Source organism: Rhinoraja longicauda, chromosome 9 (assembly GCF_053455715.1).
Source record: "Rhinoraja longicauda isolate Sanriku21f chromosome 9, sRhiLon1.1, whole genome shotgun sequence".
Lineage (NCBI taxonomy): Eukaryota > Metazoa > Chordata > Chondrichthyes > Rajiformes > Arhynchobatidae > Rhinoraja > Rhinoraja longicauda.
Window position 1 is genome coordinate 39,791,158 of NC_135961.1, and position 25,132 is coordinate 39,816,289.

Sequence of the window (25,132 nt, forward strand, 5' to 3'; positions counted from 1 at the left end):
TTGCCAGGCGACGGGTCCGGGAGGAGGGGGGGGGTGGTGCCGTGCGTCTCGTGTCACTTCCGCCTGTGGTCACGTGAGACGACTGGCGCCGGGCTGGGAGGGGAAGTGGAGTGCGCGCGGGTGTCCGTCCGTCGCCAGGTGATGGAGCCGCGGGGCGCGGGGAGCTGCGGGACGAGCAGGCGCTGCTGAGGTAAAAGATCCTACCGTCAGCTCCCACAATATATGATTCGTTCACACAGAACAGCAAAGATACAGCCGCTCCCCGCTCATGTAATGATTACGTTCCGCGGACCCTTGCGGATGTCAGATGATACGCAAGTCGGAGGAACGGCAGAGCTACTGCGCACGCGTAGATTTATTATTCCTGTGGAGTGTGTACTGTACACAACTGTACAGCCAACCTTGTACAAAGGATGGCAAACTGCCTCATCTGAAGTTGTAGAAATATCTGAAAACTAAGTTTGCAACAAGAAACTTGCACTTTGGACAAAGATCGACCCAAAATTCTGGAGTAACTCAGTGGGTCAGGCAGCATCTTTCTTTCTCTGTCTGGATATTTCATTTTTACAGAACCACATTCAGCAGCTTAGCTCTCTTACTAGTTACAGATTCAGCAAAACAAAGGGCCATGTAATCTTTCAAAGAGTTACCCTACATATTGAGAGAATAGCAACTCATAAATTCTATGAGCAGAATTGTGCCATTTGGCCCATCACGTTTACTCCACCCATTCAATCATGGCTGATCTATTTTTCCCTCTCAATCCTATTCTCCTGCCTTCTCCACATAACCTCTGACATCCTTACTAATCAAAAATCTGTTAATCGCTGCCTTAAAAATATCCATTGATTTGGCCTCCTCAGATGTCTGTGGCAATGAATTCTACAGATTTGCCATCCTCTGACTAAACAAATTCCTCCTCATCTTTCTAAGGTACGTCCTTTTATTCTGAGGCTATGGCCTCTGGTCATAGACTCTCACACTAGTGGAGACTTCCTCTCCACATTCATTCCATCCAGGCCTTTCTCTGTTTGATAAGTTTCAGTGAGGTCCCTCTTTATCCTTCTCAACTCAAATTGAGCATCTGCTCCACAGTCTCATTTTCCATAGACACAAGGAACTGCAGATTCTAGTTTACAAATAAACTCAGTGGGTCAAGCAGCATCTCTGGAGAAAAAGAATGTGACTTTCCGGTCGGAACCTGACGAGTTTGGCCAAAGGGCCCGTTTCCATGTTGAATAACTCTACCTGTATCCAGCTGTATCTTTTGACAACCTTCCTCACCATCTGCAGTTCCACCATTTTTTGTGTGTTCTGTAAACTTGCAACCTCCATTTTCATCCAAATCATTTGCAGGTAGTCTGCTATAATACGATAGCTGTGGTCCTAAGAAATATAGCATTGTAGAAAATTGTGTGAAAAACAATGTCAAATGGGGAAAAGGAAGTTAGGAGTTAAATGGTCTCAGACTCACATTAACAAAGATTCCACCCCCCCCCCCCCCCCCCCAGAAGGTTTACAAAAATAATAGCTATGTTTATTTTTCTTACTGAGAGCCAGAGTGCTAAAGACTTTATGTTACTTTAACAGAATATCGTTGCGTAAGGATCAATGGAAGCAATTGCTTGTCAATATCTATGACTGCCTGCAACTCCCTGTCTTCACAGACAGTGGTATTTGATTACTGCGGGGAGGTTACGTGAAAAGTTTTTTTTCCACAGACAACTTTTTAATTTCTGTTTGTCAATTTCTTAAGCTTGGCTTGAGTGGTTTTGTAGTTCCAGATTGAAATTGTGTTTTAACAGATTCAGCTCGCATAATACAAATAATGTTCCCTAAATCATCACTTGTGTTATATCTAGTTCAAAGAAATGCACTTTAAGGTACCAGCAATTAAATAGCCCTGCAAGGGTTAGGTCCTGCAGGCCCTTGCATAAGCCAGACGTTATGTAAGTCTGAAATGGAAATGCTACTGCGCATGTGTAAATTTACTATGTGTAAATTACATATAATTTACAATATGTACAATACTGTACAGCAGACACTGTACGTATAAAGAATGAAAAATTATCTAATTGGAAATTGTGGAAATACTTATACTATAAGTTTGTAGCAAGAAAGTAGCAGGCTGAGATAGAAGTAGGCAAATAATTTATTCTTATTTAAATCCTAAATTTAAACTTTAGATGCAGTTTATGAGCCTTTTTAGACCATATTTTTACACAATCACAATGCATGGACCTGTTGAGAAATAAATTAAGTTAATGCTGTTGAACTTGCAAAATCTCAAATGAAAGCCTACCCAAAAAATTGGTTTGTGATTTAAAAAATAGCTTCCAACGATACCAGAGACTTTTGTGAGCACAAGTGGTAGGTACAGTGCAGTCACCTGTCAGAGAGCTGTAGCAATGTCTAAATTTACAAAACTAAGTGCAGTGTTAAATGTGAATTTACACCACCACAGACTGTTTAGTAGTGAGTAAAAGAGTTGTACAGCATGGAAACAGGCCCTTCGGCCCAACTTGTCCACACTAACCAATATGCCCCATCTACACTCGTCCCACCTGCCTGCATTTGGCCCATATCCCTCTAAATGTATCCTATCCTGTACCTGTCTAAATTTACGTCACCGAATTTACCTCATGATTAAATTGAAAATTTGAGAAAAAAAAGAGAAATAACAAATGTCAATTTTGTTTCCAGATACTCGACTGGCATTTTCAGATGTGTGTGCAGAAGATGTGGCGGATTGGTTTGACTTCAGTTCACACAGCAGGTCCTGTTTGCTTCCGCTGTCCAGGCTTTTCTTCAAGGTGTTTCCACGTTATTTACCCTCAAGATGTCTGGGAAAAGGTCAACAGGTTCCAGTGCAAGTAGTAAACCTAAACGTACCCGTAAAGGAATCACTCTGGATGTAAAACTGGATATTTTACAAAGATTTTCTACTGGAGAGAAACTTAGTGCAATTTCCAAAACGTTGGGGCTTGCTACATCTACCGTGGCAACAATAAGGGACAGCAGAGACAGAATTATGGCAAGTGCTCAAGTTGCAACACCGTTAAGTGCTCGAACGCTATATTTTCATCGCAGTGAAGTGATGCTTAACATGGAAAGGCTGCTGAGTGTGTGGATTAAAGACCAGGGGCAACTCGGTGTCCCCTTAAATATGATAGCTATTCAGTCTAAGGCCAAGAGCTTGTACAATGATTTGGTGAAAGAAGAAGGTAGTGGTGCTCAGAAAAAACCTTTCCAGGCAAGCAAAGGTTGGTTTGACCGATTTCGGAAGCGATTTAACCTGCATAACGTGCAAAGTGCTGATGTAGAAGTTGCAATAAATTATCCTAGTGAATTGAAAAAGATCATTGATGAAGAAGGATTTCTGCCAGGACAGGTGTTCAATGCAGATGAAACGGTTCTTTTTTGGAAACGCTTGCCTGATAGGACATTTATATCCATAGAAGAGCAGTCTGCAGCGGGTTTTAAGGCTTCCAGGGATCATCTGGCGCTACTTCTGGGAGGCAATGCTGCCGGCGATTTTAAGTTAAAGCCCGTTCTAGTGTATAGCTGTGAAAATCCCAGAGCTCTCCAGGGCTATGCAAAGCCGAACTTACCTGTCATTTGGTGCTCAAACCAGAAAGCTTGGATGTCTGCGGCTATTTTTCACGACTGGTTTATCAACCACTTCTGCCCTGCCTTGGAGAGGTACTGTGCCAAATGCAACATTCCCAACAAAGCTTTGCTCATTCTGGACAAGGCGCCCAGTCACCCACTGCACTTAAACAATCTTACTGACAACGTGAGAGTAGAGTACTTATCAAAGAACACAAAGGCCTTATTACAGCCAATGGATCAAGGTGTAATTGCAAATTTCAAGAGGTATTATTTAAGAAAAACGTTTGAGCAATTGGTCAATGCGACTGATGGACACAGTAAACCGACAGTTCGAGAATTTTGGAAAAGCTTTAACATTATGAATGCAATAGACAACATCTCTGAGTCATGGGATGAGGTGAGCATTTCTACAATGAATGGTGCCTGGAAAAACATCTGGCCAGAGTGTATCAAGAACTTCAGTGGCATTCCACCAGCAGAACCTGCAGAGAAAGTCACCAGCGACATTGTGGGGCTGGCGAACAAGGCCGGCTTTCAGGACATCGTCGACGGAGACGTGATTCAGCTGCTGGATTCACAAAACGAAGATCTGTCCAACGAAGACCTCCTATTGCTGGAGCAGGAGAGAGCGGCAGAAGAGGCTGAGGTTCAGGAGCCGCCCGCCCCGCTTCAACTGCAGACCAGCCACCTGTCAGATGTCTTGTCCTGCATCGATCAGGTCATGCATATCCTCAGCGCTAATGATCCGAACCGGGAGCGCAGTCTGAAGGTCGGGCGATTGCTGCAGGATGCCATCAGCTGTTACAGGCAAATGTACAAGGAGAGGATGCACAACGCGCAGCAAATACCTCTCGATGCTTTCCTCATCTTCAAAATAGAGCCTCCCTCTCCCCCCACGTAACCTGCTCTACCACACATCTCTGATTAGTACCTGGGTGTTCTTGTGCACTAACTAGGGCGGCACAGTGGCGCCGCTGGTAGAGCTGCTGCCTCACAGCGCTAGAGACGGGTTCAATCCTGACTTCAGCTGCCGTCTGTGTGGAGTTTGCACGTTTTCCATGTGACCGTGTGGGTTTCCTCTGGGTGCTCCGGTTTCCTCCCACTTCCCAAAGACGTGTGGGTTTGTAGGTTAATTGGCCCTCTGCAAATTGCCCCTAGTGCACTGGGAGTGGATGAGAAAGTGGAATAATGTAGAACTAATGTGAACGGTGAGGACTCAGTGGGCCAAAGAGCCTGTTTCAAAGCTGTAACTAAACAATACTATTATTTCTTGTGAATTATATTTCTAAACTATGTTACCTATATTTAACATTCATTTAAAAGTATATGTCTCCATTTATGTGTATTGTTATTTTTGTTGAGATAAACATTCCATAGAATTCATCTCCACTTATAACAAGGGATTCATTGGAGAAAAAAAGATTTGTATTTATCTCTCCAGAATCTCAACATTGTTGAAGACTGTAACTAATGAAGCCCGTGTCTCTGGAGCTGTATTAAGTCCAGGGAATTTATCAGCCTTTGGCCCCATTAATTTGCATGATACCAATTCTCCAGGAATGGTGACTATTTAATTCCAGTATTTAATTTAATTTGATGGGATAAATGGACATCCATAGTAATTCTGACTTTCACGTCTAATGCAAAATATCTTTTTAACTCCTCTGCCATTTCTCATGTTTCATGAATTGGTTTCAGCTGAGGCTTTACGCAACATTCAAGCGTTTTTATCTGTCACACGCACTGCATAAGAACCTGAATGATGAAATTCTTCCTTGCTACAGGTTTACAGGCTCATTATTGGTCTAACCCAAGCAGTACATCTTATTCCATTTTTCCCTGAGATGCAAAAGTGGCCACAAATGGAAGAATGCAGACATCTACATAGAGGTGACAAAAATAAGTTATTTGGTCCATCCTGTGTCAAACATCAATCCTCTACGTCCAACACGTGATCTGGCATCACATGCAATAGAAGACTAGATTATATATGTGTAAGAAAGAACTGCAGATACTGGTTTAAATCGATGATGTTTGAGATTAAGGCCTGGTGCTCATCTGTGGAGTCATGGTCCAAGTAGGAGGAGGTGTCTGGGAGTTGTCGCCTGGCCTTGGTCTGGTGGAGGTCAGCACACCGGACTACTCCCTTGTCGGTGGGTTTGATTATCAAATTGGGATTGCTGCAGAGTGAGTGGAGGGCTGTACGTTCGGGGGGGGGGGAGGTTAGAGTAAGGGGAGTGGAAAAGTTGAGGCGGTTGATATCCCGCCGGTAGTTGGAAATGAAATGGTCTAAAGAAGGTAGAGGGCCATCCGAGGGAGTCCAAGAGGAGGGGGAGAATTGGGCATCACTGGGTGGTGAGGACTCTTTCCCATAGAAAAGGGAGACGGAGGCGACCAAAGAAGAGCTCTACATCGCGGCAGACCCGGAACTCGTTGAGGTGGGGGTGGAGGGGAACAAAGGTGAGGCCTCTGCTCAGGACAGACTGTTCCGTATCAGAAAGGGGGAGGTCAGGGGGGGAGGGTGAACACACAGTAAGGGTGGGAATTGGGGTCGGAGGAAGGCAGGTGAGTAGATAGAGGCCGAGGCGATGTCTGGTGGGTGGATGGTGGGTGTTCAGAGCCTGACTAAAAGGGGAAGGGGAAGAACCAGTGGAACCCGCACTGATGTACCCTATAGGGGAGGGGGGGCAGCAGTAGGACCCAGCAGTCAGACCCTGCTTCGTGGAGACAGTGGGCCCGATGCCGAGCCTGGGACTCAAGTAAGACGATGGCTGCTGCCCGTTGGTGGACGGTGGAACGGCGAGGGTCGGCGGAGACGCTGGTAAAGGCCAGCGAGGGATTGTAGCCCAGGTCAGCGGACGAAGCGTCAGTAGTCCCGGTCCGCAGATGGCCGGGGGGGGGCAGTGAAGATTGGCGGCAGCGGTGGCATCGGGGAGGCGATAAAGGTCGGCGGTCTCGGGGAAGCAGTGGGAGTCAGTGGCAGCGGCGGTTGTGGCCCCGGGATGGCGGTGAAGGTCGACGATGGCGGCAGCGTCAGTGGTCCGGGCCTGGGATCGGCCTGGAAGGTGGTGAGTGTTGGTGCTGCTCCTCGTGGCGGCAGTGGCATTGTGGGTCTCGGCCTTGTGGTGTTCGGGCAGGCAGCGCGGACTAGCGGTGGAATGCCGGGCCTGCACATCGCACATCCAACATTAAACAATGTAGAAGCAACAAGGATTTATGATGACACTAAAGTAAAATCTAAAGTCTAAAATCACCGGGCCTCCAGTTATCTTGACTCAAATGACTAGAATTTCTCCCCCCATATCAACACATGAAAGACTTAAAAATAACCTCTTGTAAGGTCTACATACTGAGCGAGTGTCACTTTGACTGATAATGTTCCTGTGAACCATCAAAATACATATTTCAAAACAGTTTTTTTATTAGATTTTCTTGGTGACTATTTTTTATAGTTAAATGGTTGAATTGCGATCTGTTTGGATAAGAAAGAAATGTAGATTTAAAAATAAAGAAAAACAGGATCTTCCATTCAATGTGCTTCATGTCTCTGGCATCTTCTCACGTCTGTCCACTGTGGAACTGCGTCTCAGTTCCAGTAAGTGCAATGGGAAGCCAGGTAAGCAATGGAGCAGTTCGACAAACCAGGTTGGAAAGAGGCTCAATGCATGGAATTGGACTGAATAGGCTGTTGATGCCATGGACTTGATACAAATCCTTTCAGACACTGCAACCATCATCCAAGCTTTAATGTTCCTTCTGTGTACTCAATTTTAGTTAAAACTCCAGCCACTCCGTCATATACAGACACGTCGCTGGCGAAATGTCGCCGCCTTCATGGCAATCATCAAATACCTGGAAAACATTGAAAACAACTGAATCCTGTATGTCACTAATATACATCAATATGCAGTAGCATGCAGACCAACAGATCAGAGGAGTTGGAACATTGACAGGGAGCCCAATTGCTGAACTATGTGAACAGGGAACTGCAGATGCTGATTTACAAAAATGACAGTGCTGGAGTAACTCAGTGTGTCAGGCAGCATCTCTAGTGAACATGGATAGGTTATGTTTTAATTTTAGACAATAGATAATAGGTGCAGGAGTAGGCCTTTCGGCCCTTCGAGCCAACACCACCATTCAACGTGATCATGGCTGATCATTCTCAATCAGTACCCCGTTCCTCCCTTCTCCCCATACCCCCTGACTCCGCTATCCTTAAGAGCTCTATCTAGCTCTCTCTTGAATGCATTCAGAGAATTGGCCTCAACTGCCTTCTGAGGCAGAGAATTCCACAGATTTACAACTCTAACTGAAAAAGTTTTTCCTCATCTCCGTTCTAAATGGCCTACCCTTTATTCTTAAACTGTGGCCCCTGGTTGTGGACCTCTAACGTGTCCAACTGCTTAATAATCTTATATGTTTCGATAAGATCCCCTCTCATCCTTCTAAATTCCAGTGTATACGAGCCTAGTCACTCCAGTCTTTAACCTAGTAAACCTACGCTGCACACCCTCAACAGCAAGAATATCCTTCCTCAAATATGGAGACCAAAACTGCACACAGTACTCCAGGTGCGGTCTCACTAGGCCCCTGTACAACTGCAGAATGACCTCTTTGCTCCTATACTCAACTCTTCTTGTTATGAAGGCTAACATTCCATTGGCTTTCTTCACTGCCTGCTGTACCTGCATGCTTCCCTTGTGACTGATGCACTAGGACACTCAGATCTCGTTGTACGTCCCCTTTTCCTAACTTGACACCATTCAGATAATAATCTGCCTTCCTATTCTTACCACCAAAGTGGATAACCTCACTTATCCACATTAAACTGCATCTGCCATGCATCCGCCCACTCACACAACCTGTCCAAGTCACCCTGCAACCTCATAGCATCTTCCTCACAGTTCACACTACTACCCAGCTTTGTATCAAATGCAAATTTGCTAATGGTACTTTTAATCCCTTCATCCAAGTCATTAATGTATATTGTAAATAGCTGCGGTTCCCGCACCGAGCCTTGCGGTACCCCACTAGTGACTGAAGTGTCCCGACCCGAAACGTCACCTATCCATATTCTGAGATGCTGCCTGACCCATTGAGTTACTCCAGCTCCTTGTGTCTTTCTACATGGTATATTTGCAGATTAAGTAAGTGTTGAGCCAAAAGAAGCTTTGCTTATAAAATATGTCCAGTTTTATGGGTAAAAAGGACTGCTAATGATGTTTGCAAAAAAGCCAGCAATAGATCAATTGGACAAAAGATTCTTTGTGCCTTTCACAACCATGGCACATTCTTGGTCTGTGTGATGGACTGGGCTCCATGTACAAATCTCTGCATGTCGTCAATGATAAAGAACTGTTGACATTAACTCCGATCATTGCTTGCTCTTCTCTTTTTCTCTTTCTGTCTGTCTCTCTGTCTCTCTCTCTGAAAGGGTTAGCTGGATACTTGTTGAACACAGTGAAAAAGGCAAGACTTTACTAATCCCCGACAAGCCACACTTACCGGGCACATCCCACAGGGTGTCCTCATTAGGCCCGTGGGTTGGATGATGGGATTAACTGCTCTATACAGCTTCATTTGCCCGTCCACACTACCAACAGTGCCTTCCTTTGCGGCTATAATAGTAATCTCTACCTTCCCGTCATATATTAACGTATTCAGAATGGTTTCTATGTCTTCCATTGACAGTTCCACCTGAGAATGCAATAGTCAGTGTCATTATAAAACAGGAAGAAACTTAACAAAAATGTCACAATACACGGTGGAGCAACAACTGATCTTACATCTGGCCCAGCCGGATTTCAGTAGACACAAGAAACCTTTGTGCGTTAACTAGCATCTGCACTTCATAGTTTCTACAAGCAAGTACAAATGTTGGTTTACAGAAAAAAACAGGCACAAAGTGCTGGAGTAACTCAGCAGGTCAGGCAGCATCTCTGGAGAATGTGGGTAGGTGACATTTTGGGTCGGGTTCCTTCCTCGGACTGATTGTGATGTGTGTGTGGCGGAGAGGGGTTGGGGGGAAAGTAATCTAGAAGAGAGGTGGGGCAGGACAAAATGTAGAAACAGAACTGCAGATGCTGGTTTATACCAAAGATAGACACAGTGCTGGAGCGACTCAACGGGGCTGGCAACATCTCTGGAGAAATTCTGGTTGGGACCCTTCAGAAGTGACAGGACAAAGCATAGCAATTAATAGTTGGGTACAGGTGAGGGGGTGTTATGAAAGACGGATAGTTTGACAAAGGCCAGGGATGAAAAGGCAGAACGTGGGAAACGAAAGGATTAGGTAACTAGCCTTAGCACCTTAAACATTAAGCAAATCACAACTTTAAGGCAGGGTCAACACTTAAGATCTCAATTATTGCAGCAGCAAAATACAAAATCAGACGTTGCCAGAGGCCAGTTTGAAGGTCCATCACAGGGACCCGAGTGTATAATCATGGCTGACAACCCTTTCAGTACTGAGGGGACATCATTGGGTTCTTTTGGAGGACACTAAATGGAAACCGTAAACCCTCAAACACCAATTCAAGGAAGGGCAGGGGGAATCGTGCTGTCCAATACCACTCAGCCATAGCCAAGTAAGCAGATTATCTGTTCCTTTCTGACTATCTGACTCTGATTATCTGGTCCTTTCAGATTATCTGACTCCATTCTGCAAAGACTGGGCCCTCGTCCACTACCCACCGTCTCCTTGCTGCTCATCACAGTCTGGCCACTTCTCCAACAATAGAAATTGCGAAGGTGGAGAGGCTATTCAGGAGACAGAAAAGCCGGAAATCTCCAGGACCGGACAATGTTTCCCCCTCTACCCTCAAGCTCTGTGACGAACAACTGGCACTGCTCTACACAGACATTTTCAACCAGTCCCTGCAAACCTGCACTGTCCCTGCCCGCTTCAAAGTCTCCACGATTTTCCCTGAACCCAAAAAGATTTGGATCACTGGTCTTAATGACTGCAAGCCTATCGCACTGACCTCTGTAGCCATGAAGACCTTTGAAAGACGTGCTGGCAAAGTTGAAAAACATCACAAACTCCCTGCTGGACCCCCTGCAGTTTGCATACAGGGCAAATAGATTGGTGGATGACGCAATCAACCTAGGCTAGCACTTCATCCACCAGCAACTAGACCGCAAGGGGACCTATGCAAGGATTTTATTTGTGGACTTTAACTCTGCATTTAACACCATTGTGCCAGAGCTACTACACTCCAAACTCTCCCAGTTGACTGTGCCTGAACCCCTCTGTCAGTGGATCATCAACTTCCTGACAGACAGGAAGCAGCATATGAGGTTGCGAAAGCACATCTCGGACCCGCAGACCCTCAGCATAGGAGCACCGCAAGGCTGCGTACTCTCTCCTCTCCTTTACTTTCTCTACACCAACGACTGCACCTCCACAGACTCCTCTGTCAAGCTCCTCAAGTTTGCGGATGACACAACCCTGATTGGACTGATCCAGGATGGGGACGAATCTGCCTACAGACAAGAAGTGACACAGCTGGCGTCCTGGTGCCATCGCAACAACCTGTTCAACTGTCTTAACAGCTCAATGTTCTTAAGACGGTGGAACTGATTATAAACTTTAGGAGAGCTCCCCCTCCCCTCCCCCCACTCACCATCAACAACACCACAGTCACATCTGTGGAGTCATTTAAGTTCCTTGGAACCATCATCTCTAAGGACCTTAAATGGGGGGCCACCATCGACTCCACAATCAAAAATGCCCAACATAGGATGTACTTCCTGCAGCAGCTGAGGAAACATAATCTGCCACAGGCAATGATGGTCCAATTCTATACTGCCATCATTGAGTCTGTCCTCACCACCTCCATCATGGTCTGGTTTGGCTCAGCCACCAAGCACGACATCGAATCATTCAATCACCTGAGAAGGTTGTCGGCTGCAATCTTCCCCCATTGACAAACTGTGCACTGCAAGGGCCAGGTAGTGAGTTGGCAAGATCTCTGACCCCTCTCACACTGGCCACAAACTCTGAGGCACTTCCCTCTGGAAGGCGACTCCAGACTGTCAAAGCAGCCACAGCCAGACATTTTTCCGCGAGTAGTAGATCTACTCAATAACCAAAAGTCTGTAGTCTCTTTTTGCTCTGGTTTATTTCACTCATATGTTTAAACCGTAATAATGTATTCTTAATGTTTTATGCTTATTCTTAATTGTTTACTGTATGTTCATGTTGTTACTTGCGAGTGGAACACCAAGGCACATTCCTTGTATGTGTACATACTTGGCCAATAAACTTATTCATTCATTCATTTACTCAGTACTGTTTTTGGGATCATTTCACACTGCATAATTTCACACATGACAACTCATCAAAAGTACTCAAGTGGTGAAGTCTTACTTTTTGTAGGAAATAACCCTGTTATTTGATGAGATTAGCCAGGGGTTGGGATGAAAGAGAGAAGAGGAGAAGAAAAAACTGACATCAAGCCTCCATTGTGGTGCATTATGAAGAGCAAAATACAAATTGCTGGAAAAACGCAGCGGGTCAGGCAGCATCCGTGGAGGGAAAGGAGGCAGGTGATATTTTGGTCAGGACCTTCAGGTAGATAGCTGGTAGAAAGAGGTGAGGGGAGGAGCGGGGCAAGAGCCGGCAAGTGACGGGTGGATCCAGGTGAGGAGGAGTAGATTCAGAGATGAGTCAGGTAAAGAGGGTAACCAAGGCTGGATTAGCTAATTCATTTATTGCATCGAATGGAAGTTGCATTCCCAATCTCGTTGTACCCATGTACAATGACAATAAAGTATATTGTATTGTATTGTAGGTGGAGAAACTGATATGAAATACGATGGGGCATGCAATGCAACTTCCAGTAAATCCCACTTTCTCATCCACTCCCTACACACTAGGACCAATTAACCTACAAACCCGCACATCTTTGGGATGTGGGAAAAAACTGCAAACTCCACACAGGCAGCACCCAAGATCAGGATCGAACCATGTCTGACACAATGGGGCAGCAGCTCCACTAGCTGTGCCACTGTGTTTTGATCTTCAAAGGGGCAAAGGAAACATGCAGCCATTGTAGTACCTTGCTGATCCCCAGTTCACAGATGTATTTCCACACTTCATGAGACGATGCAAACGAACTGTTCCTTTGAACCATAGGACTTTGTTTACTCTCCCGTGCCACATCAGCCTGTAGGGAAGCACATTCTATATTAGTGATTAGCTTTGGGTAATATGATTCCAAAAAAATGTATCCAAATATACTATTCACTTCAGCAAATGTAAATGTCTTATCACTACCCAAGTCAAAATGGGTTTCCAATAAGTACTGGACAGTATAGGGCAAAAATATCCACTGACTTGGCATCCACAGCCTTCTGTGGCAAAGAATTCCAGATTCACCACCGTCAAAAGAAATTCCTTCTCATCTCCTTCCTAAAGGAATGTCCTTTAATTCTGAGGCTATGATCTAGACTCCCAATAGTGGAAACACCTGCTCCACATCCACTCCATCACAATACTCCAAATACGGCCTGACCAGCACCTTATAGAGCCTCAACATTACATCCCTGTTTTTGTGTTCGAGCCCTCTGAAAATAAATGCGAGCATTGTTTTTGCCTTCTTTACTACCAATTCGACTTGCACCAGCACTCTGAAGTCCCTTTGCACCTCTGATTTCCGAAGTCTCTCCCCATTTAGAAAATAGTCTACACCCTTATTCCTACTACCAAAATGCATGACTCCACACTTTGCTATGCTGTATTCCATCTGCCACTTCGCTCGCAACTCACCCAACCTGTTCAAGTCATTCTGCAAAGTCCCTACTTTCTCTCCAACTATCTTCGTATCATCTGTATACCTGGCCACAAAACCTTCAATTCCCTCATCCAAATCATTTATATACAACATGAATGGTAGCGGCCCCAGCACCGACCCCTGCAGAACACCACTAGTCATTGGCAGCCAATCAGAAAAGGCCCGCTTTATCCTCGGGGCCAGAGAGTTGAGGGAATAATATTGACTGCATTAATTGGGTGTCTGCTTTCCTGGGAGATCATATGGGTTTTATATTGATAGCATGCCCTCCTTAAAGTCACAGGCTCAAGGATTACCCCTCTCAGAGACTAGAAATTTAATAAAAACTGGGATACATGGCTCTCAAGACAAATTACATTTTACATCGGCTTACAATGGACATTATGACATTAACATTAAATTGGACATTGAATTACAAGGAGGTTGAGAGCCTGAGCTATAGCGATAGTTTGAGCAAGCTAGGACTTTATTCCTTGGAGCACAGGAGGCTGAGAGGTTCATAAATTCATAAGTTATAGGAGCAGAAGTAGGCCATTCGGCCCATTGTCTCCTCCGCCATTCAATCATGGCTGATCTATCTTTCCTCTCAAACCCATTCTCCTGCATCTCCCCATAACCCTTGACACCCTGAATAATCAATCTTGTAGAGGTATATAAAATCATGAGGGGAATAGTTAAAATGAAAGATTTTTGTCCAAGTTAGGGGAACAAGAACTAGAGGGCATAGGTTTAAAGTGAGAGGGTAGTGGTATATGGAACGAGCTGTCAGGGGAGATCATCGAGGCAGATACAATAACAGCATTTAAAAGACATTTAGGCAGGTACATGCAGAAGAAAGGTTGATGGATATGGGCCAAATGTGGGCAAATGAGACTCGCTTAGATGGGACATCATTGTCAGCATGGAGAAGTTGAGTCAAAGGGCCTGTTTCCATGTTGTATGATTTTATGACTATACTATGTCAACAAAACACTTGTCAATATGATGGCAAAGGGTCTCATAGCTATCTTCAGTCTGATTGAAGTAGTGGGGGGAGAAAGCTAGAAAGCTGGAAGAGAGGTGGGGGAGAAAGCTGGAAGAGAGTTGGGGGCAGGACAAAGCCAGGCAAGTGATAGGTGGAAACAGGTGAGGGGGGAGTTAGTTTGGCTGATAGTTGGACAAAGGCGAGAGATGAAAAGACAAAAGGCTGTGAGATAAGTAGAGAAGGGGCTTGAAATGTATAGCCAGATGAAGAGATATAGGTGGAAGGAGACAGGGGAGGAAAAGATTGGGGATAGTGGGAGAAATGGGTGTGGATCCAGGTGGGGCACAGAGAAGAGAGGGGGGTATTTCAACTTGCTGTTTGCTACATAATTTCTCTACCTCAATCAATCCAAAAATTGCCTATCCCCTGCAAAACATGCAGCTAACGTAAGTTAGGGTTGCCCTTGCAAAGTGTACACCCACAAGCATGAGGCCATCATTTCTTTATGTAGAAACAAGGAACTGCAGAGGCTGGTTAATGTGCAAAGTGCTGGAGTAACTCAGCAGGTCAGGCAGCATCTCTGGAAAATGCTGAGATGCTGCCTGACCTGCTGAGTTACTCCAGCACTTTGTGACCATTCTTTCTTACCTTATTTTGCAAGAACTTGAAGCACTGTTGGTTCAACACTTCCACAAACTCCGACTCAAAGTCTTGATCACTGTACCAAGCTCCACCAGTCACAGACCGGTCTGGCTGCAGGTTATACAACATGTACACCTTTTTCTTTGATGCCTAGAAGAAGGGAAATGGGAGAAAACAGATTTAACTTGCACTTAGCATGAGGTCTACTGGCAAAGCAGTTATTTACCGCTAAACCATAGACCCTTTATGATGGATTTTGGATATAGCGGACGGGCCTATCGATGGCTGCCCATGCACCCCTGGTTCACACCGTTTCTCCGGATGATTACAAACCCCACCTGCCATCGCCGACTCTTACCTGCACTCCGCCGATCCTCGCCTCTCCCCGGCTGCCAGCGGGCCGGGCTCGTCAACTCACCTGGATTCCAGGCCCAGTTGCGGACCGCGAGTCTGAAGAGGGTCCTGTCCTGAAACATCACCTATCCATGTTCTCCATGGATGTTGCCTGACCTGCTGAGTTACTCCTTCACTTTGTGCCTTTTGTGTATTAATCGGCAACTGCAGTTGTTTGTTTCTACTACTAATACATGATAATCCCTGACTCGGTTATAGTGAACAATCGGCATTAACGGACTGCAATTCTGCCCCTGTGGCTCGTTAAAATGAAGATTTATTTGTAAATTCCTATTCCTTCACTGTCAACAGTGTTAAATTCTGGATCTCCCTTCCTAATGCCATTGTGGAGGTAACTCCACTGCAGTAAGGAAACAGGCCCTTCGGCCCACCTGCATGTCGACCATCGATCACCCATTCACTAAACTTCTGTTATCCCACTTTATTGTCCACTCCCTACACACTCAGGGGAATTTACAGAGGCTAATTAACCTATAAACCCGCATGTCTTTGGGATGTGGGAGGAACCCAGAGCAGCTGGAGGAAACCCACGCAGTCACAGGCAGAAGGTGTAAACTCCACACAGACAGTGCTTGAGGCCAGGGTCTCTGACTCCATGAGGCAGCAGCTTTACTGTGCCGCCCTGCTCAAGCACTGAGTTTTATTTAAAACTAGACCAAGTGGGGCCCAAACCTCTCCTGCATTGGTGCAGCACCCTCTTCTCCCCTCTCCCCCCTCCCTCCACCCCTCCTCCTTCTCCTCCCCCCAACTCCCTCAACCCCCCCTTATCCTCCCTCCCCCCTTCCCTCGGGGATAGATTTAAACTTTTAAATGTGAATAACTTAAAAAATATAACCCAGATTTCAATGAAACTTCTTCCATTAGCACCAAAGGGACGATGGTGAGTAAGGTGGGCCTTGACAGAAAGTGGTGGCGCTGCGCAGCAGCTGCGGCTCACCTGCAGTCCGTTTGTCTTTTGTATTTTTTGTCTTAATTGTCGTGTTTAGATGTGATGTAGTGTTTTTTGTGATTGTGTACTATGTGTGTGGGGGGGGGGGGAAACTGTAAAATTGTCTCTTCCGAATGTAGACCCGACCTTTTTTTCTGGGTCGTGTCTCCATTCACGCTGCGGCCTACCATCGGCCAAACACCTGGAGCTGGCGGTCTGGTTCGTAGAGCCCGCGGACCGGACATGATCTGCGGAGCTGGCTGCCTTCGGAGGCTGTGGTGGCGCTGCGAGTGCGGTTGCGACTCGCCTTCGGTGGCCTCGGCCGCGGGCTGCGTGGATATCGGAAGCTCGCAGGTCTCTGGGTAGGGGCCGACCTCGGGAGCTCCGGCAGCAACAGCGTCTTCACCCGCCCCGAATCGCGGGGCTTGGGTCGGCCCGCTGTGGACCTTTCACCATCCGGCGCGGCCTGAAATAGGCTGTGGGATTTTCTCCGCCCGGCGGGGGCTTGAATGTCGGGAGCCCCAACCGCCCCGACGTGCCAATTTCAACTGCCTGACCGCGGGAGAAGGCGGCAGGGGAAGAGAAAAGACATTCTGGCCTTCCATCACAGTGAGGAGGTGACTGGAGGAGACTCACTGTGATGGTGGTTTCTTTTTTTTTGTTTTGTGTTGGTTTGTGATTGTGTGTGTTACTGCTTATTTTTATTGCTCTTATTGTTGGACTGTGGGTAATGGAATTTCATCCAAAAGACGTTTTTTTGGATGACAATAAAGGCTATTCTGAAATTGTCTCGCTATCGTGTACCGTTTTGGCTGTAGTTCGGGAACTAACAAACAAACAAATGAGAGTTTTAGTATATAGATTCCAATGCCTTTTCTCCAAAACGGTGAATATAAGCAGGAATGTAGAATATTCCTGTTTAAGCACACATTTTGAGAGATCTCGAGGGGCAGGAAGGCGGAGAGCATTGTGTCCAAATCAAGATGCTGATGTACTCACAGCCACAGACTTCACAGCTTTAATTAGCTTTTTGCTTTCCATGTTCTTCAAGATTTTGTTGATCTCCGTCAAAGGGAGGTTACTCTTGTACCGAATATCTCTGCTCCATATACCTGCAAATTAAAAGTCATCATCATTGGATTCCATATACGAGTTTTAAGCACTGGCCTAGTAACTTTATACCAGTCCCCACCTATTTTTCTATTCAAAACCAACTTGCATCTCTATATAAAATCAACAGGAGAATAAATAGGGTGAATACAGTGTCTTTTTACGTAGGGGAGGGGAATCAAGAACCAGAGAACATAAGTTTGAGAGGGGAAAGATTTAACAGGAACCCAAGGGACAACTTTTTATCTCAAAGAGTGATGGGTATAGGCAACAAGCTGTCAGAGGAGGAAGTTGAGGCAGATACTATAACAACATTTAAAAGACATTTGAACAGGTACATAGGTAGGAAAGGTTTAGAGGGATATGGGCCAAACACGGGCAGGTGGGACTAGTGTAGATGGGGCATCTTGGGCAGAAGTACCTATTTCCGTGCTGTACGACTCCTTCCCAGTTCTGACAGCGGGTCACATACTAGACACATTGACTCTCTTTCCACAGATGCTGCCTGACTTGCTGTGTATTTCTAGCATTTTCAAAAAATACATATGGGTGCTGGAAATCCAACACCAAAATGACAAACTCTGGAAGCACTCTGGCAGCTCCTAATAACAACCAATAAAACAATTATATTGGTAAGTGCACAACTTGTAAATAGGAGAGCAAGGTTGAAAGGGGAGAGGTAATATTTTTAAACCATTCCCCTCATTCTTTTCACAACCATCATACCCAAGGACACAGAGTGGGAGCGGTGTTCATAGCAACATTGGGACTGTTCGTGATTGTCTTACCAACCTGCGTCAATCTCTCTCACCAATGAATAAAATGGCACATGCTCCCAGGCAATCACCAGGCTATGGCAGAGCTCCCGAGAAATTAATGTAACCCAAAATGTAGATAAGTGTGGTTTCCTCACCCATCCCAAAGACCTGTGAGTTTTTAGGTTAGTTGACCGCTGTAAATTGCCCCGTGTGTGTGGGGAGTGGATGAGCAAGTAGGATAACATAGACCCAGTGTGAGCGGGTGATCGATGGTCAGCGTGGACTCGGTGTGCCGAAGGACACATCAAACGGGCGGCATGGTGGCGCAGCGGTAGAGTTGCTGCCTTACAGCGAATGCAGCGCCGGAGACTCAGGTTCGATCCTGACTACGGCCGCTGTCTGTACGGAGTTTGTACGTTCTCCCCGTGACCTGCGTGGGTTTTCTCTGAGATCTTCCACACTCCAAAGACGTACAGGTATGTAGGTTAATTCGCCGGGCAAATGTTAAAAAAAAATAAAAAATTGTCCCTAGCTGGGCGGCGCGGACCCGGTGGGCCGAAGGGCCTGTTTCTGCGCTGTATCTCTAAATCTAAAAAATCTAAATCTAAATCCATGCTGCATTTTTAAAGGAAAACTAAACTGCTGGCAAATCCAATCCATCCCACCATTCTCCCAAATAGTTGTTTGTATGTACGGCAAGTCCATAAATTGGGGAGAAGTTGTTAGGATTTAGGTGCAGAACATGGAGAATAGAAGTACAATGATGTGCTGCTACAAGGCTGCAAGGTCGATGATCCGGTGAGGAGGGGGGTCATTACGAGCAGCACTCAGCCAGAGGGAACTCCCAGCTACAGGGGGAAGATGCTCCTTCAGGATTTGAAGACAAAGCACAAAGGAAGTGGCTGAGAAAACAACACATCCTTTTTGCTGGTGTCCATTGATTTGACGATATCACCGTACCTTTATTTCCAGCATCTTCAATTACTTGATAAACCAACTTCTCCTGGTTGTCAGATCCCTTCATTTTGCTGATCAAAAGAAAAATTACAAATTATAGTGTATATTTTAGAGCAAACTTTACCAGTCTTGTAAAACAGAAAGTGTCCGTAATCCTCAGATTACTGTGTTACTGTTCTGTGCCATGAATGCGGGATAAATTCAGGATGCTAATTTCATAGCGTCATTTTAGACCCTTCAACTCAACTTGCCCACGGCGATCTAGATGTCCCATCTAAGCTAATTCTTTTTAACTGCATTTGCTCCATATCCTTCTAAACCTTTCCTATCCATGTACCTGTTCAAGTGTCATATAAATGTAATTTAAAACATGCCTCAACTACCTTCTATAGCAGTTTGTTCCATGTACCCACCATCCTCCGTTTCTTATTAAATCTTCCTCTCACCTTAAACCTATATCCTCCGGTTCTTGATTCCTCTACTCTGGGTAAAAGGTTCTGTGCATTCACCCTGTCAATCTCTGGAGAACACGTGGAATCTTCTATAGAACACAAAGAGTTGGTGTAACTTGGCAGGTAAGGCAGCATCTCTGGAGAACATGTCAGAACCTAGTTACTCCAGCACTTTGTGTTATAACAAACATTTCTGTGTTTTGAAACATAGAATCAGTACAATAGAATTCTTCCTGATATCTATCGCAAGGAACTTAAAAGCACACAAGCAGCCTCAGGAACAGACTTCTTCCCGTTATCAGATAGCTGAATGGTTCTTCCATAAGCTAGGGTGTAGCCCTGATCTTCCAATCGACCTCATTGCGGACATTGGATTTCTTTCTGTGCAACTGTTACACTACAATGCTGAGAAACTATATTCTGCACTGTGGTATTTTCCTCTTTGCTTTACCCCGGTGTACTTGTATTTGGCTTGATTGTATGATCTGATTAGCCTGGATTGGATGCAAACAAAAGCTTGCTACTGTATCTTAGTACATGTAACAATAATTAACCTAAACCTAAACAGCAGAGCAAGAGGGTGTGAACAGCCTCCTTCTCTGAGTGTGCATGGTCTTCAATAGAGGAATCTAGACTCGAGGGCTGCAAAACTGGTGCTTTCCCCTGAGAGCAGATGGAACAGGCGACAGATGCTCACCTTGCCGTCTGGGCGTCCTTTATGCGGTAGAGGAGACCAGCCGTACCTCTCAGCAGATCCAGCTGCCCCTGAAATGGCAAAACTATTCTTTCAGCAGCCTTTCTGCTTCAAATGTAATCAAAATTTCAATGTTACGCCAGTACAGTTGTCATGTTCACATCATCACAGATTCTACCCACTCAGGTCAAGAATCATCACCCCATCATCAACCCCCTTCGGCATAGCGGTTACCAGAGGCAATTCAAGAGTGTAATTATCGTACATACAGGCAATGGAACCAGGAGATTCTTACTTGGATAGAACAGTGCAGCACAGGATTTGGCCCACGATGTTTGTGCAGAACAGGAGGCCTAGTTAAACTGAATTCATCTGCCTGCAATTGCTGCAGCTTTACATGCCCATAAACACAATCATACACAGATAATCTGTTAAATAAGGATAAACCTTGGAGAAAAGAGCAGCAGGAAAAACAATTCTTACTACAGGTTGCCAGAGCTTGAGGGCCTGAGCTACAGGGAGAGGTTGGGCAGGCTAGGACTTTACTCCTTGGAGCACAGGTGGATGAGGAGTGATCCTATAAAATCATGAGGGGAATGGATAGGGTGAATGCACAGAATCTTTTATTCAGGGTAGGGGAATTAAAAACAAGAAAACATATGTTTAGAAACAAGGAACTGCAGATGCCGATATACAAAAAGGACACAGTGCTGGAGTAACTCAGCGGGTTCAGCAGAATCTCCAGAGGGCATGGACAGGTGACGTTTTGGGCTGGCGCCTTTGTTCAGATGATTAAGTGAGAGGGATAAGATTTAGTGAAAACCTGAGGTGCTACTTTTCCCACTTAGAGGGTGGTGGGAAAGTGGAAGGAGCTACCAGAGGAGGTAGTTGAGAGGTACTATAACAACATTTAAAATACATAGTGAGGCCCGCCGGAAATTGGAGGAGCAGCACCTCATATTTCGCCTGGGCAGTTTGCAGCCCGGTGGTATGAACGTCGACTTCTCCAACTTCAGATAGCTCCTCTGTCCCTCCCTTCCCCTCCTCCTTCCCAGAGCTCCCTCTATCTTCCTGTCTCCACCTATATCCTTCCTTTGTCCCACCCCCGACATCAGTCTGAAGAAGGGTCTCGACCCGAAACGTCACCCATTCCTTCTCTCCCGAGATGCTGCCTGACCTGCTGAGTTACTCCAGCATTTTGTGAATAAATCGATTTGTACCAGCATCTGCAGTTATTTTCTTATACATTTAAAATACAATTGGACAGGTACCATGGATAGGAGTGGTTTAGAGGGATATGGGGCAAATGCAGGCAAATGAGTAGCTTTGATGGGGCATCTTGGTTGGCATGGATGAGTTGGGCCGAAGGGCCTGTTTCCATTCCGTGTGACTCTATGACACAGTTCCAGGCTCCACACCAGAGACCGCGGCTCACAGTCCGGGCTCAAACCTCAGCGCAATACCAAGCTTGTGCTGAGGCACCACCTTTCAGCAGATGGTGAATGCAGCCGTGCCCGACCTCACAGGCAGGTGTCGACGATCACACCACAGAGAGAGGAGTGTGGGCAAGATATCCTGGACCATGTTCGCCCTGAGCCAACACCCGATGCTCTGGTTGCTACACGGTGCCTCGCTCTACACAGTTTTGGATATCATGTCATAGGAAAGATGTTGTCAGATTGTAAAAGCTGCAGAGAAGATTTATGAGGATGTTGCCAGGACTCGAGGGCCTGAGCTATAAGGAGAGGTTGAGCAGGTTAGGACGTTATTCCTTGGCGTGTAGGAGGATGAGGGGTAATCTTATATACGTATACAAAATCATGAGAATAGATGAGGTAAACACACAGAGTCTCTTGCCCAGAGTAGGGGAATCAAGAACTAAAGGACATAGGTTTATGGTGATGGGAGAAAGATTTAATAGGAACCTGAGGGGTAACTTTTCTCACACAAAGGATGATGGGTATATGGAACGAGCTGTCGGAGGAGGTAGATGAGGCAGGTACTATCGCAATATGTTCAGAAACATTTAGACAGGTACATGGATAGGACAGGTTTAGAGGGATGTGGGGCAAATGCAGGCAGGTGGGAATAGTGTAGCTGGAACATGTTGGTCGGTGTGGGCAAGTTAGGCCAAAGGGCCTATTTCCACGCTGTACGACTCTGACATATTAGCCCTTGTAAGAGTTCAAAAACACCAGTGGCTGAGAAGGTGCCTTTAAGACGCCATGGGCACTGCACAAACGCAATAATCTTAAGACGACCTACTGTGGAGAGCAGCCTGTTGATGACCAATGCTCTCTTCTGTGGCTCCACCTGTGGCATGTCGTTCTGAATGACCTGGTCCGTGATTCCCTGCGGGAACTGCTGGCATAATTCCAGAATCCTGGGGGAGAAGAGGACAGAATCAATCGGATAGAAGGGACCAGCCTCCAGTCTCATCCAGGGCATCAGCTGCACTCCGGAACGCTCAACAACACCAGGCTCCACTGAACCGCCACAGCCTCACCCAATGGAGGCACACAGAACTGCAAGTGCTGGAGTAACTCAAAAGAAAAAAGTCACAAAGTGCTGGAGTAACTCAACGGGTCAGGCAGCAGCTCGGGCGAATGTGGATAGGTGATGTTTCGGGTTGGGATCCTAAAACATCACCTATTCATGTTTCTCTATTTTTAATGGAATGGGGACATGCTTCACAGTACACAGCAAAACTAGGAAGAAGGGATAATAATGTATCGTAGAACACGGGCATAGCGCAGGATTAAATTTGGATCAACTCTGATAAAAAGACATCGAGAAATAGTCAAGCTTTGCGAGGATTTAATTGTCATAGGCAGTGGAGGCCAATTCACTGGATGTTTTTCAAGAGAAAGTTAGATATAGCTCGGGGCTAAAGGAATCAAGGGATATGGGGAGAAAGCAGGAACGGAGTACTGATTTTGGATGATCAGCCATGATCATATTATAATAATAATAATAATAATAATATTGAATGGTGGTGCTGGCTCGAAGGGCCGAATGGCCTACTCCTTCACCTATTTTCTATGTTTCTATGTCATATGTACCAACAACAGTACAATTAAATTCTTGCTGCAGCTTAACTGGCCCATAAATACAATAACACAAGATAAATAGATAATATTGAAAAAATACAATTCATAAAACAAAATGCAGTCCCTAACAATCTGCTATCCCATTGTTTGTAAATCCTGACAATTTGTTATCTGCCTCACCAGATGATAGTTCCTGTGCTCCCTTTGACTCTCGATCCCGCACTCTCTAGAAACTGACGCAGGGGGCTTGTGTTCCACACTCCACTAGATAGTTGCCGCATTCACATCATTAGCATACAGTAGTGGGGGTAAATCAGTCACTTCAGCATCAAAGTGTTGATTGTGCCGATCACCGGAGTTTTCCTCAACTTTGTATTTCTGTTTTTCTCAACTATCGCTGGGATAATGGTAGGTTAATGGGGATTCTATCTTGGTGGTACTTAAATACCAACTTAATGCCCGTTCATTCATCCTCATATTGCTCTCACACAGAAACATCAGATACAATTCACCGAAAACTCGTTCTTTAAATTGCATTCACCGTTACTGTCTAGCTCTATCATCACGAAGTTTAAGTTCAGAACTATAGCATGATACTGAGACCATGCCAACCATCGATCATCAGTTCACACTAGTTCTATGTTATCCCACTTTTGCATCCACTCCCCGACACACTGGGAGCAATTAAGCTACAACCCGGCACCACTATGGGATGTGGGAGGAAACCGGAGCACCTGGAGGAAAACCACGCGGTCACAGAGAGAACGTGTAAACTCCGTACAGACAGCACCCGAGGTCAGGATCGGACCCAGGTCTCTGGCGCTGTGAGGCAGCCGCTCTACCAGTGTGCTACACAGTGCCACCCCTCAAATACAACTTGACAAAATGACATCGGATTCACGAAAGGATGAACCATTCACACCAAAACAAACGTTTACCTGCTCTCCATCGCCGCGGGATCTGGAGTTTCTTGTTTGACTTTCACGTCTGCCATGGTTTCACCTGCTGGGCATCACAGCGGGGCTGGGGTCAGGGCAGGGGCTGGGACCCGGTGGGCTGGGACCGGGGACGTGACCCGGGGGGCGGGGTCGGCTCTGGAGCAGGATTGGGCTGTAGTTCGGGTCTGAGACTGGGGCCGCGGCTCTGGGGCTAGGACTGAGGTCAGACCCGGAGCTCTGAGGCTGAGATAGGGCCAGGACTGAGGCTTGGGACTGGAGTCCGGAGGCTAGGCCCGGTCTGGGCAGTGTGCGTGTGGAGCCGGGTCCGGGTCCTGGCTGTGTGTGTGTCTGGGTCTTGGTCCGGGCTGTCTGTGTATGTGTGTCTTGGGCTCCGGCTTCACCTCCCTGCCGCCTCCTCGCTCCTGGTCACAGGGGGCTTTCCTCACCCCGCCGCACAGCCTCGCTGACGCCTGGGCGCGACCGGCCTCTCGCCTGGCGCCGTCCATAGTCCCCTGCCGGGGCCGGGACGCGGCCGATCCTGGTAAGCTCCGACCCGAGGTGTAGAGGGAGAGGAGTGGGGGAAAGAGAGGAGACGCCTCCCCCGGAGCCTCTGCCCCGGCCTTCTGCGGGAACAACTGCCGGTCCTGAGCAACATTCGGCGCGCCGGCTGCTGCAGCTGCTGTTGTTTTAAAGTTCATTTTAACCACAGTTTGGGAAAATATCTCTGGCTCTGTTGGAAATAGTGAATTCTGTGGTGACAACCATCATGTATTTAACACAAGGAGCTACGGATAGTGTGAAATGGCAGTGAAC

General features: G+C 46.2%; 1 protein-coding gene across 1 annotated transcript; it reads right to left on the reverse strand.

The window, feature by feature from the left end:
- Positions 1-6,875: 6,875 nt before the first annotated feature.
- polr3f (polymerase (RNA) III (DNA directed) polypeptide F) lies at positions 6,876-24,956 on the reverse strand. Its single transcript, XM_078405220.1, has 9 exons — positions 24,320-24,956; positions 22,597-22,714; positions 20,335-20,402; positions 19,189-19,256; positions 17,360-17,472; positions 15,025-15,168; positions 12,678-12,785; positions 9,121-9,312; positions 6,876-7,464 (listed from the first exon to the last, which is right to left on the reverse strand). Exons 1-9 carry the CDS (start codon positions 24,373-24,375, stop codon positions 7,387-7,389), a joined length of 945 nt encoding a protein of 314 aa, XP_078261346.1. The 5' UTR covers positions 24,376-24,956; the 3' UTR covers positions 6,876-7,386.
- Positions 24,957-25,132: the final 176 nt, after the last annotated feature.

What these genes read in the sequence shown, in the direction of transcription:
- polr3f (XM_078405220.1), bottom strand. Translation starts at nt 24,375, where the DNA reads ATGGCAGACGTGAAAGTCAAACAAGAAACTCCAGATCCCGCGGCGATG. An exon ending in CCCGCGGCGATGGAGAGCAG is followed by an intron (nt 22,715 to 24,319) that starts GTAAACGTTTGT and finishes CTTCTCCCCCAG; the next exon opens with GATTCTGGAATTATGCCAGC. An exon ending in AAGCTGTGAAGTCTGTGGCT is followed by an intron (nt 15,169 to 17,359) that starts GTGAGTACATCA and finishes CCCTTCTTCTAG; the next exon opens with GCATCAAAGAAAAAGGTGTA.